Raw genomic sequence first — 13,957 nt, forward strand, 5'->3', positions numbered from 1 at the left:
ACTCTTAAAATGTTTGATTTTCTTAAAACAAAGTACACATTGAGTACATGTTAAAGATATTAATGCTAGTGTCCACTCCTGAAAAGTATAAGTCAGTACTCTGTGTTTGCATCTAAAGTCCAGTGTGACTTCTATCTTCATATAAATTTGGAAAATTCTACTTTGTGACCAAGAGAAAGTCATGCAAACAGTAGGTCTAAAATCCAAGAAAATAGCACCAGAAGCATAGAAAATAGAAAATAATGTATTCCCCTTTTACATGAAAGACAGTTAATATTTTCCTATTCCTAATTATTATAGAGTTGGACATAAGTGAGCAACTGAACACCAACAAAGATAATTTTTAAAGTTTGAGCAAACCACACATGACATGCAAAAATAGTTACGTTTCCCAAATTATTAGAGAAAGCCAAACCAAGTAAGAAAACTTAGCTTAAAAAGAAAAACAAAGAAAAGATAAAATGGGGGAAAAGAAGGCCAAACATGAGTTATGGTAAAATATTTAATCAAGATACTCTGATTATTCATACAGAGTGGTTAACAAAAGCAAAGAACAGCACTGTTATTAATTCTTAATCACTGGAAATCTGAGAGACAAAACCAAAGTTCATTCTAACATTTTTATTGACTAAATGACTATATTTTCATATAGTTATTTTCTATATGAATTAAATTACATACTCAAAATGTATGTAATTTACATACATTTAAAATGCACTATTGGCTCATTAAAAAAATGAAATGTATCACCTACAAGACACTGTTCTTGGAACTTACAACACAGTAATACATTTACTCTACCATTGAAATACTGATTTTACTTATCTGTAATAGATTCCATTTGGTAGGAATATCGAATCCTTATCTTTAACATGAAAATGACTTCTCCAGTTTTTGGGTTTTTTTGGTTTTATTTTTAACTTTATCATGATTGTTATTTGTAACATGATGATTCCTCCCCACCCCCTACCCCGTCTCCAACCTCCAGCCTCTCACCATAGTCAAAATTATCATCACTTTTCTATAGACTTTTTCCCATAGTGCCACACTGAGACATTATAATAGTCCCTTAATATTTATCAAAGCACTATTTTATTCTAGTTACATTTCGTTTTTCATCAACTTCAATTTATTTTTTATAAGAAGGAGGGAACCAACTTTATTTTGTTGAAATTCCTAGTCATTTAAAGATTAATCAATCTTTTGCTAAATGACTTGGAAAGGCCATCCCAAAATGTACTAGTATAAGACAGATATGCAATCAAAATATTTTGCAAAATAAATTTTATACTGTACTTATATATTTTTTAGAGATTAAAAACATAGAGTACAGATAAGTAGTTACATCTTCCCACACAATTCAGCTTATTTAATGGCATCTATCTAGTAATCTCAGATCTCTAGACTGCAACCAAGAACCTGCTGGAGGAAAAGAAGCCTGTAGTCATATATATTCCACATGATAAAGAGTATGCATTAAATCTCAGCCTCTTACTTAGAATCCACATTTTTTCAGTCAAGTGACCATGATTATAGAACTCCTGATTCACTAAGATCAGAAAGTATGAAAGGCATTAAATCTAAAAGAAGGCTTGTAGACAGCAGTAAGAAATTATGCTAAACCCTGACAGTACTGTGAAAGAAAAGGCAGAGCAAAACAAAATAAAAAAATTCTGAGGAATAAAGAACACAATGGTTGAAGGTCATTTAATATAGTGATAAATAATTCTACTTACTTCAAGATGTTATAAAAATTGATTCTCATGCCATTAATAATGAGTCATAAGTAAACAACAGATTTTTACATGATATTCAGCTAGAAGTGGCAAAAATCAGATAATTCATCTTTTGGAACTGTCTCAGTTCAGTATACTTAAGTTCAATCACTCAGTCATGTCCGACTCTTTGTTACCCCATGAATCACAGCACACCAGGCCTCCCTGTCCATCACCAACTCCTGGAGTTCACTCAGACTCACGTCCATTGAGTCAGTGATGCCATCCAGCCATCTCATCCTCTGTTGTCCCCTTCTCCTCCTGCCCCCAATCCCTCCCAGCATCAGAGTCTTTTCCAATGAGTCAACTCTTCGCATGAGGTGGCCAAAGTACTGGAGGTTCAGCTTTAGCATCATTCCTTCCAAAGAAATCCCAGGGATGATCTCCCCTACTGTACCAAAAAGATCTTCATGACCCAGATAATCACGATGGTGTGATCACTGGCCTAGAGCCAGACATCCTGGAATGTGAAGTCAAGTGGGCCATAGGAAGCATCACTATGAGCAAAGCTAGTGGAGGTGATGGAATTCCAGTTGAGCTATTCCAAATCCTGAAAGATGATGCTGTGAAAGTGCTGCACTCAATATGCCAGCAAATTTGGAAAACTCAGCAGTGGCCACAGGACTGGAAAAGGTCAGTTTTCATTCCAATACCAAAGAAAGGCAATACCAAAGAATGCTCAAACTACCACACAATTGCACTCATCTCACATGCTAGTAAAGTAATGCTCAAAATTCTCCAAGCCAGGCTTCAGCAATACATCAACCCTGAACTTCTAGATGTTCAAGCTGGTTTAGAAAAGGCAGAGGAACCAGAGATCAAATTGCCAACATCTGCTGGATCATGGAAAAAGCAAGAGAGTTCCAGAAAAACATCTATTTCTGCTTTATTGACTATGCCAAAGCCTTTGACTGTGTGGATCAAAATAAACTGTGGAAAATTCTGAAAGAGATGGGAATACCAGACCACCTGACCTGCCTTTTGAGAAACCTATATGCAGGTCAGGAAGCAACAGTTAGAACTGGACATGGAACAACAGACTAGTTCCAAATAGGAAAAGGAGTACGTCAAGGCTGTATATTGTTGTCACCCTGCTTATTTAACTTATATGCAGAGTACATCATGAGAAACGTGGGGCTGGAAGAAGCACAGGCTGGAATCAAGATTGCCGGGAGAAATATCAATAACCTCAGATATGCAGATGACACCACCCTTATGGCAGAAAGTGAAGAGGAACTAAAAAGCCTCTTGATGAGAGTGAAAGAAGAGAGTGAAAAAGTTGGCTTAAAGCTCAACATTCAGAAAACTAAGATCGTGGCATCTGGTCTCATCACTTCATGGGAAATAGATGGGGAAACAGGGGAAACAGTGTCAGACTTTTTTTGGGGGGGCTTCAAAATCACTGCAGATGGTGACTGCAGCCATGAAATTAAAATTCTTACTCCTTTGAAGAAAAATTATGACTAACCTAGATAGCATATTCAGAAGCAGAGACATTACTTTGCCAACAAAGGTCCATCTAGTCAAGGCTATGATTTTTCCAGTGGTCATATATGGATGTCAGAGTTGGACTGTGAAGAAAACTGAATGCTGAAGAATTGATGCTTTTGAACTGTGGTGTTGGAAAAGACTCTTGCGAGTCCCTTGGACTGCAAGGAGATCCAACCAGTCCATTCTAAAGGAGATCAGTCCTGGGTGTTCTTTGGAAGGAATAATGCTGAAGCTGAAACTCCAATACTTTGGCCACCTCATATGAAGAGTTGACTCATTGGAAAAGACCGTGATGCTGGGAGGGATTGGGGGCAGGAGGAGAAGGGGACAACAGAGGATGAGATGGCTGGATGGCATCACCGACTCGATGGATGTGAGTTTGAGTGAACTCTGCGAGTTGGTGATGGACAGGGAGGCCTGGTGTGCTGCGATTCATGGGGTCACAAAGAGTCGGACACGACTGAGCGACTGAACTAAACTGAACTAAACTAAGACCATAAGAATTTCCTATTGTTTGATGAGGATACAATTCTATCGCTATGCAGTCAAGGGTTAATTTGGGGGCTTCCCAGGTGGCTTACTGGTAAGGAATCCACCTTCCAATGCAGGAGACACGGGTTCAATTCCTGGTTTGTGATAATCCTCTGGAAGGAATGCAACTCATCTCAGTATTCTTGCCTGGAGAATCCCGTGGACAGAAGAGCCTGGTGGGCTACAGTCCACGGGGTTACAAAGAGTTGGACACTACTAGAGACTAACAAAAGGTTAATTTAGTAGGCTTGGGTTCCTAAACCCTACACATTCCAAAGAAATGTGCAAGTTTGTGTGAGAGAACCTCTAAGTCTCTGTAATTTTCTGTTTGATAAAAGTATCTTTAAATTCCTGGGGACTTGAGGCAAATTAGATTTATAACAATAATGTGATTTATGATGAGCACATATTTTTATTTGCTTGGGCTCTCGGTGTTGGTGTATCAGTGTGACCTCTGGGCAGTTGGAGGAGAGAGAGAGGCTGAGTAGCTAAGGTCGGTCTTGCAGGCACTCTATGCCTATAGGACTGACCTATGAGAAAATAAAAACCCTAGGCTCCAAAGCACAGATGAACTTTTCCATTAGCAATACTTCGGATGTATGATTCTACTGGGAGAGCACAATAGGAAAGTTAAGCCTGCTTTCCTCTGGACTACTGCACTATGCACCTTTTTCCTTCACTTATTTTAATCTGTATGATTTCATTTTGTAATAAATGTTCACCGTGAGGATGACAGTTTTACTGAGTTCTGTGAGTCCTTCTAGAAAATCACTAAATCTGAAAGTGGTCTTGAAATCCTTGACACAGTTGCTGAGACAACTAAAAATCTTCAATAAGTACATTAAGTGTCACAGGAGGTACTGAAATGTAAGTTTGGAAATGGCTACCATGGAAATCTGATCCAGCTGGAGCTGGATCTTGACTTCTGGATTTCATGTGTATCAGTAACTGAGAGAGGAAGCTGCATGCCAGAAGCATTATACCCAGGGAACAGACCTAGTCCGGGTGTGGAATAAACCAGGAAGATTCAGAGAGGTCCAGAGGGGTCCAGCCTAGTGCTCAGGGGTAGAGGTGAGGACACACGCATGGAATGCTAAGTCGCTTCACTCCTGTCTGTCCATGGGATTTTCCAGGCAAGAATACTGGAGTAGGTTGCCATTTCCTCCTCCAAGTGATCTTCCCAACCCAGGGATCAAATCTGTATCTCTTATGTCTCCTGCATTGCTAAGTGGGTTCTTTATCACTAGAGCCACCTGGGAGGATACAGTTTGAGCCAGATATTTGGGTTTATAACTACACCCTCCTTTTTCTGATGAAAGCAGTTAAGTTAACCTTCCTGTACCTCCATCTCTCACCTGTAAGATGGGAATAACTGTAGGTTGTTTGAACATTGGTTTAACACATGCAAATGTTAGAACCGTGTGTACCTAAAAGCTCAACAATTGTTAGCTATTAATATTATTGTGATTATATTGTTTTGTGGCTAGAAATCCAAGAACCCTATCACAGAAATGAAGATGAAGTTAGTTAATTTAGCAAAAAAAATTTCCTTGGTCACTTAACAAGGATAGACTAGTCTTGAGGTATACTTAAAATATATTAAAATAATATTTCTAAATAAATATATTAAAACATAGAAAATTTTAAGAAGCAACCATCAACAATATAAATCTAGAGATATGTCTTTATTCATAAGCTGTACCTATTTGTCTTTCTTCTGAATATTCACATTCAGAATTTATCATTTTAAAAAAATTTAAATGAATAAAAGTTTTTATTGGAGTATAGCTTTTTTACAATGTTGTGTCAGTTTCTACTCTACAGCAAAGTGAATCATCAATACATATACATACATCCCCTCTTTTTTGGATTTCCTTCCCACTTAGGTCACCAAAGAGCATTGAGTAGAGTTCCCTGTGCTATATAATAGGTTCTCATTAGTTATCTATTTTATATATAGTATGAATAGTATATATATGTCAATCCCAAATCCCCATATTCTGGCTTCTTTCTTTTACAGAATTATTTTCATGAGCTATATTGCCAGGGTGCGATTACTGCTATAAAAAATATTAATGTTTTTATGATTCCTTGGTGGCTCAGAGAGTAAAGCATCTGCCTGCAATGCAGGAGACCCAGGTTCAATCCCTGGGTCAGGGATATTCTCTGGAGAAGGAAATGACTACCCACTCCAATATTCTTGCCCGGAGAATTCCATGGATAAAACAGCCTGTCAGGCTACAGTCCATGGGGTTGCAAAGAGTCACACATGACTGAGTAACTAAAATTTAATTTATAATAATATTGTTTTATAACAAACTACACTCCACAATTCAGTGCCAGCTAAGCAGAATGTGCTAGGTGAAATTCTAGGATCCTTGAATCATTTGATTTGATGGAAGTAACCACCTCTGCCACCTACAAGCTCTGTGACATGGCACTCATCAGTGAAGTTCCTTGGCACTACATACCTCTATAGAATTGCAGTGATGACAACATCAAGATCATATGCATTTTGGAAAATTAAATGAGAAAATGCACAAAAGGTGGTCAGATTTAGCTCCAAGAGTAGATACTCCAAAAATATGTTGTATATGCTAATATTTGTTCTGAGTAGGTACTATATGCTTTATGTAGAGATTCAGGCAGAAGTGTAGAGATTCAAGGATTTAACAAATACTGAGATATGGGTAAGTGTAGGTACATAAGCATGAAATTACATGTGTCTCAAGATCCTTATGGGTCAGTAAGGAGATAGACATATATAAAGATGCAACACAGCAGAGACAAATGCGTTTTTGTACAGTCACTCAGTGGTGTCTGACTCTGTAACCCCATGGACTGCAGCACACCAGGGTTCCCTGTCCTTCACCATCTCCCAGAATTTGCTCAAACTCATGTCCATTGAGTGAATGATGCCTACAACCATCTTCTCCTCTGCAACTGTGTTGTGGAAGGGCATTTCAGGTAGAGGATATAGTCAGTCCTGGTTTGTGCAAAGGTGTGATGAGCATATTTAAGGTACAGTGAAAATTAAAGTTTCCAGAAGCTGTAAACTAGGCTGTGTGGGTGGAGATGAAGTGGGTCAGAGAGGGCACCCAGGTACTGGAACTGAATCTATTTCCCCTCAATTTCATCAACATTTCCTTAGTTGCTTTCCTAAAGGCAGAGAGTGTACAGGCATTTGAAGTCTCTGCCTTTAAGCTTTCCCCTTAGACTGTGCAGTCTGTTCCTTCAGAAGCTAAAACAAATTACCCTTATTGGCAGATGGCTGAGACGACTGCAGCTAAGACTGTCTGGTATACCTGCATTTCCAATGAGATCCTTCTGATTTATTTCGTCTGCAGTAATTAAACTTGCCTTTCCTTGCAGCAATGACTTCAAAATGCCAGGAGCTCTGGGCCTCATTGAAGAAGTTTGTCGTTGTGACGATCGGGTTACCCAGGGACAATTCCTGCTGTGGCCATTTCAGATTGTCACCTACAAACACTAGGAAACAGGCCCTCAGTTGTCATACTGAGGTGCATCTCACAGCCATTCCATCCATCAGAATCAAAGACTTAAAATGCTCTCATCTCTCTCTTTGTATTACAACAAAAATTGACTCCATCCTAAGATGTGCTTGTCAGGGTTCCCTTGGATAATAACAAGGGGACAGAGCTCTGTCAAGCTATAGAGAAAAGAACCATTTGGTAACATTATATTCATCTAAAGGATGCAAGGGGCTTCCTGGGTGAGTCAGTGATAAAGAATTTGCCTGTTAATGCAAGAGACACAGGTTTAGTCCCTGGGTTGAGAAGATCCCCTGGAAAAGGAAATGGCAACCCACTCCTGTATTCTCGCTTGGGAAATCCCATGGACAGAGGAGCCTAGCTATAGTCCATGGGGTCACAAAGATTCAGACACGACTGAACAACTGAGCAAAGGATGGAAAATATAGAGACTTAAAACCATAAATACACACAAAAAAACCATAAATAAATAAATAAACTTCTTAAGCATAAAAGAAGAAGGCCATTAGTGCTAGATTTCCACTTAAGAAATCCACAGATGGGATTTCTGTGGTGGTCCAGTGGTTAAAACTTCACCTTTCAAAGCAGGGGGTGCAGGTTTGATCCTTGGTCGGGAAGCTAAGATCCTACATGCCTGTGGCCAGGAAAAAACAAACAAACATAAAACATAAGTAATATTGTAACAAATTCAATTAAAGTGAAAGTCTCTTAGTGGTGTCTGACTCTTTGTGACCCCATGGACTATACAGAACACTGGTGTAGGTAGTCATTCCCTTCTCCAGATCTTCCCAACCCAGGGATTGAACCCAGGTCTCCCACATCACAGATGGATTCTTTACCAGCTGAGCCACCAGGGAAGCCCAAGAATACTGGAGCAGGTAGCCTATCCCTTCTCCAGTGAATCTTGCCAACCCAGAAATCAAACCAGGGTCTCTTGCATTGCAGGAAGATTCTTTACCACCTGAGCTACCAGTGAAGCCCAAAACAAATTCAATGAAGACTTTTAAAATGGTCTACATCAAAAAAAAAAAAAAAACAAAAAAAAACAACAACCAGGGTCTCTTGCATTGCAGGCAGATTCTTTACCACCTGAGCTACCAGTGAAGCCCAAAACAAATTCAATGAAGACTTTTTAAATGGTCCGCATCAAAAAAAAAAAAGAAGAAGAAAAGAAATCCACAGACATTTAAATTAAGTTTCTATCTCCCCACCTTCAATAACATGGTTTGATTGTCTCACTGAAGACTGCAGGCATAGCAAGAATGGTGCAGAAAAGACAAAGGAAGCCAAGTGAAAGGCACATGCAGTAGAAACACTCTGTATAATGTTACTGGAACAGATCATTCTGAGCAGGTCATTCTTCAGATAAAACTCAAAGGAGATAGCCAGGTATAATACTGTGATTTATAAAAATACCTATTTTGTCTTAGATCACTGTTGTTCCTGGCACAGAGCTTGTAAAACCCTTGGTATTTCCTGTAATGGACACAATAAAGATGTTTTTCTTTATGAGGTGACTTTTGGAAGACCCCTAAGGATGGAGACTGGTTGCCAGTAGAACTAACCTTGGGATTAGAGGATTGGAACTTTCAGTACCACGCTCCTGACCTCACAGGGAGTGAGGGGGGCTGCAATCACTCATGGCCAATGACTTAATCAATTGGTACCTAGGTTATGAAGTCTCCATAAACCCCAAGGGCAGGGTTCAGAGAGCTTCCAGGTTGGTGAGTACCTGGAGGTGATGCACCCCAGCTTCATGGGGACAGAAGCTCCCATGCCCAGTACCCTCTCAGATCTCACCCTACGGATGTCTTCATCTGGCTGTTACCTTCAACATTCTTTGTAAGAATTCTGTAATCTGGTGAGTAAACTGATTTCCTGAGTTCTGTGAGCCTTTCTTGCAGATTAATCAACCAAGGAGGGGAGTCATGAGAACCTTTCATTTATACACAGCCAGAGGCACAGATATGAACCTGCACTTAAGACGGACATCTGAAGTGGAAGCGGACAGCTTAACCTGTGGAATCTGACGTTAAGTCCAGGCAGATGGTATCAGAATCGAGTTCAATTTATGGGACATTTGGTAAAAGTCCCAAGGAAATCAATGTATAAAAAAATCAAACACATAGGTTGAAATTGGTGTCTGAATTGTACCAAGTTAATGGCTGGGTGCAGGAGAACGAAAGAAGCACTTGATGTGGCAACCAGTAAGGTTTGTTAAGACTGGAAGGAGAGTGTGTGGTGGAAGTGGTTGGAGATAACAATTATAATTGTTGCTATTCTTGTTGGTTAGTTGCTAAGTCGTGTCCAACACCATGGACTGTAGCCTGCCAGGCTCCTTCTGTCTGTGGGATTTTTCAGGCAAGAATATAGGAGTGGGTTACCATTTCCTTCTCCAGGGCAACTTTCTGACTCAGGGATCAAAACTGCATCTCCTTTATTGGAAGGCAGGGTCTTTATACTGAGCCACCTGGGAAACCCAGCCATTAAAATTACTGTTATACAATTATAGTTATATGGCCAACATCTTGCTCACTTACTCCATTCAGGGCACTGAGCAAAATCTGTTAAATGTCTTATTTCATTTAATCCTCACCAGGGCCCTATGAGGTAAAACCTTCATTATCCATTATCCCAGTTTTGAAGAGGAGTGAACTGAGATGCAGAGGCTATGATGCACTGGTCAAGGTCATTCAGCTCAATAGCTAGGCAAAGTCCAAGTGATGAAATGTCTTATATTCCAAGTTAGACTTCAAGTTTTCCTCTGAAAGCAATGGGGATACATGGAAGGATTTTAACTAAAAGAGTGGCATGCTCAGACCTGCATTTTATAAAGATAGACTTGGAGATGAAGGTGGAGGCAGAAAAGGGGAGTCAGAGGCAGAGAAAAGCAAATTAGGATCAATTAGAAAGCCTTAGCCCATATTGAGATAAAGGATGAGCAGAAACTGGGAAAGGAATCACTTTGAATGATGTAATGAACAAACTTTTTTTGTTCGTTTGGACCATCATCAGCAATTCAAGGGTTACAGCAATGTTCTAAAGCAGATATTAACAACATTTTATTACTTTATATTTCCCAAAGGATGATGGAAATCTGCACAATTAGACAGGATTCGCATACTGGTAAATATTTATTTGGCAATTTGGAAAATCTGCTTAGTGATTAGTAGACCAAGTTATTTTAAACTCATGGGCCAGGGTCATTAAGAACAAGAAAATTGCCTCTCTTGTTGCATTATATGTATGTTAATTCCAAGCAGGAAGATTTATTTAGCAGCCTTTGTCATAGAGCTTATAAACAACAGTTTTTAAAAGTGAGACAACATGAACAGCTTCATTCTGACGCTACATGAGTCAGCCTCTGCAAAAGAGGACAGATTTCTACAGCCCCAGACCAATAGCCTGTTTATGATGGGTCAAAACTCATTCTCTATCACCACCTCTTAGCTCATGCCCTTGAAATACAAAGTTACAGATCTCTGCATGTGTGCATGCTAAGTCACTTCAGTCGTGTCCAACTCTTTGCAACCCTATGGATGTAGCCCACCAGGTTTCTCTGTCCATGGGATTCTCCAGGAAAAAATACTGGAGTGGGTTGCCATTTCCTCCTCCAGAGGATCTTCCTGACCCAGGCATGCAGGTCTCTTGTGTGTCCTGCATTAGCAGGCAGGTTGGTTTTTTGTTTGTTTGTTTGTTTTTTACCACTAGTATCACCTGGAAAGCCCTTCAGATCTCTAGGGGTATTGCAATTAAAACCATTTGGTTAGCATCCCCAGAAACAGATTCCCTTCATTTCTCTCTCATATATTCATGAATACAGGTCAAGGACAAATTTGCACTAATCTTGGTTTCCCCATTTAAAAAAAAAAAAAAAAACAGTAAAAGCAGTAGCTACTTATGATTTCCCAGGGAAACCAGGATGAGAAAAGTACCAGAACTTGAGCCTCCTTTACCTCTCTTCCAAGTACCTTCCCCCACAATACTAATAGCACCCTGGGGACTCAAGGCATGAAATAGAATGATTCAGAATTTTGTAGGAAGGCCAACAAGAAATTAAGTTCTTGCTAAATTTTTTTCTATATTTTTAATTACCTTTATTTCACCAACATAGTATACATGTGCTTTATATACACATATCTTAAACTTCATTTTCAATTTTCAACAATCCAAATACACAATATATTATCATCTTAAGAATACAAAGCACACAATGTACAGGAAATTTGAGAAAATAGGTTCCCAGCAGTTAGTCACTAGTGATTGCATAGACTTGCCTTCTAATGTTTTCTATTGAAATTTTTAAATGTCCTGCCACAGCTCTGTAAGAATAGAGCTGCAGGGAATGGGAAGCAATAAAAACAAAATGGATCCAAAGTTAAAAAGAGTCAAGAAGGAAATCCAATCCAATTCTGTATTTTAAATCTTAAAAATTGTAATTTGTAAATAGATTTGTTATTTGTGTTGAATTTTCATAAATCATGTTCAAAAAAGGCTTCATATTTAGAAAACTGGACAACTTTTTTAGAAGTGCCAAGTAAAACCTAGGATGGGAAACGTGATTGAAATCCATATAGATTATCTTGACCAGCTCCCTAAGTCTCAAAAGGAGCAAGAGCCATAAAGTTATAAGAAGGACATCATGTAAAGTTTCTGAGAACCTTTAAAAAACATAAAATGTACACCAAAATGTGCACAGACTTTAAATGTATAAATTGTTGTATTTTTACAGTGATCCCATCCATGAAAACAGTGACCAATTAATAATCGGAACTTGGCCATCACTTCGATCACTACTTTCTCTTGAATGATGATGCTGTAGATAATGCTTGTACCTTCTCAAAATTCATTTGTTGAAGCTCTTACCTTTAACGTGATGGCATTTGGAGATGGGCTTTAGGGAGATAATTAGGGTTAGATGGGACCATGAGGGTGGGGCCCCCACGATGGGATTAGTGCCCTTAAGGAAGAGATACATGAGACCCTGATCCCTCCCTATATATGCACAAAAAGGAGAGCCTGTGCACAGACAGCAAGATGTCAGTCACCTACAAGCCAAGAGCAGAGGCCTCAGAATGAAGACTGACACCTGGATCTTGGACTTCCCAGCCTCCAGAAAAGAACAAATTTATGTTGAATAAGCCACCCAGTTCACAATATTTTGTTATGTCAGCCCAAGCAGACTGAGAAAAATAGTAACCACTGTTCGGACCTCTAACAGCATAAATTATTCTTCCTTGGTTTTTAATTTTGTATAACTAGAATTACACAGTATACACTCTGCATATTTGGGTTTTTTTGCCTTGATACAATGAGAAATTCATCCATATTTACCAGAATAAGGAAATGTTTTTTTGTATTTTTAGTCTACAGAAAAGTTTCTTTCTTTTTTTTCTTTAAACTCTGAATGGTGTTGAGATTTCTCCAATGTTTTCAGCACCAAGAGAAAAGATAATTTGATTTCCCTCACACACTCATTTTCCTGCTAATATGGAGCACTGCTGCACTGGTTGATTTTCAAATATTAGCTGACTCATATTCATGGAGAATACACAGAAGAACTGTACAAAAAAGATATTCATGACCAAGACAATCATGATGGTGTGATCACTCACCTAGAGCCAGACATCCTGGAATGTGAAGTTAAGTGGGCCTTAGAAAGCATCACTATGAACAAAGCTAGTGGAGGTGATGGAATTCCAGTTGAGCTATTCCAAATCCTGAAAGATGATGCTGTGAAAGTGCTGCACTCAATATGTCAAATTTGGAAAGCTCAGCAGTGGCCACAGGACTGGAAAAGGTCAGTTTGCATTTCAATCCCAAAGAAAGGCAATGCCAAAGAATGCTCAAACTACTGCACAATTGCATTCATCTCACACACTAGTAAAGTAATGCTCAAAATTCTCCAAGCCAGGCTTCAGCAATACATGAACCGTGAACCTCCTGATGTTCAAGCTGGTTTTATAAAAGGCAGAGGATCCAGAGATCAAATTGCCAACATCCGCTGTATCAAGGAAAAAGCAAGAGAGTTCCAGAAAAACATCTATTTCTGCTTTATTGACTTTGCCAAAGCCTTTGACTGTGTGGATCACAATAAACTGTGGAAACTTCTGAAAGAGATGGGAATACCAGATCACCTGACTGGCCTCTTGAGAAACCCATATACAGGTTCCAACAGTTAGAACTGGACATGGAACAATACACTGGTTCCAAATAGGAAAAGAAGTATGTCAAGGCTGTATATTGTCACCCTGCTTATTTAACTTATATGCAGAGTACATCATGAGAAGTGCTGGGCTGGAAGAAGTACAAGCTGAAATCAAGATTGCCAGGAGAAATATCAATAACCTCAGATATGCAGATGACACCACCCTTATAGCAGAAAGTGAAGAGGAACTAAAAATCCTTTTGATGAAAGTGAAAGAGGAGAGTGAAAAAGTTGGCTTAAAGCTCAACATTCAGAAAACTAAGATCATGGCATCTGGTCTCATCACTTCACAGCAAATAGATGGGGAAACGGTAGAAACAGTATCAGACTTTATTTTTGGGGGCTCCAAAACCACTGCAGATGGTGATTGCAGCCATGAAATTAAATGACACTTACTCCTTGGAAGGAAAGTTATGACCAACCTAGATAGCATATTGAAA

The 13,957-nt window shown here is 39.1% G+C and overlaps 1 protein-coding gene across 1 annotated transcript in view; it reads left to right on the forward strand.

Annotated features, from left to right (window-relative positions):
• Positions 1 to 7,290, forward strand: part of ADAM7 (ADAM metallopeptidase domain 7) — a 117,975-nt gene extending 110,685 nt beyond the window's left edge. The window contains exons 25-26 of the mRNA XM_045164721.1: positions 7,014 to 7,096; positions 7,170 to 7,290. Of these exons, the coding sequence (XP_045020656.1) occupies positions 7,014 to 7,096; positions 7,170 to 7,290 (204 nt within the window). The remainder of the gene's footprint in view (positions 1 to 7,013; positions 7,097 to 7,169) is intronic.
• The last annotated feature ends 6,667 nt before the right edge of the window (positions 7,291 to 13,957 follow it).

Source organism: Bubalus bubalis, chromosome 3 (genome assembly GCF_019923935.1).
Source record: "Bubalus bubalis isolate 160015118507 breed Murrah chromosome 3, NDDB_SH_1, whole genome shotgun sequence".
In the NCBI taxonomy this organism is placed as follows: Eukaryota; Metazoa; Chordata; class Mammalia; order Artiodactyla; family Bovidae; genus Bubalus; species Bubalus bubalis.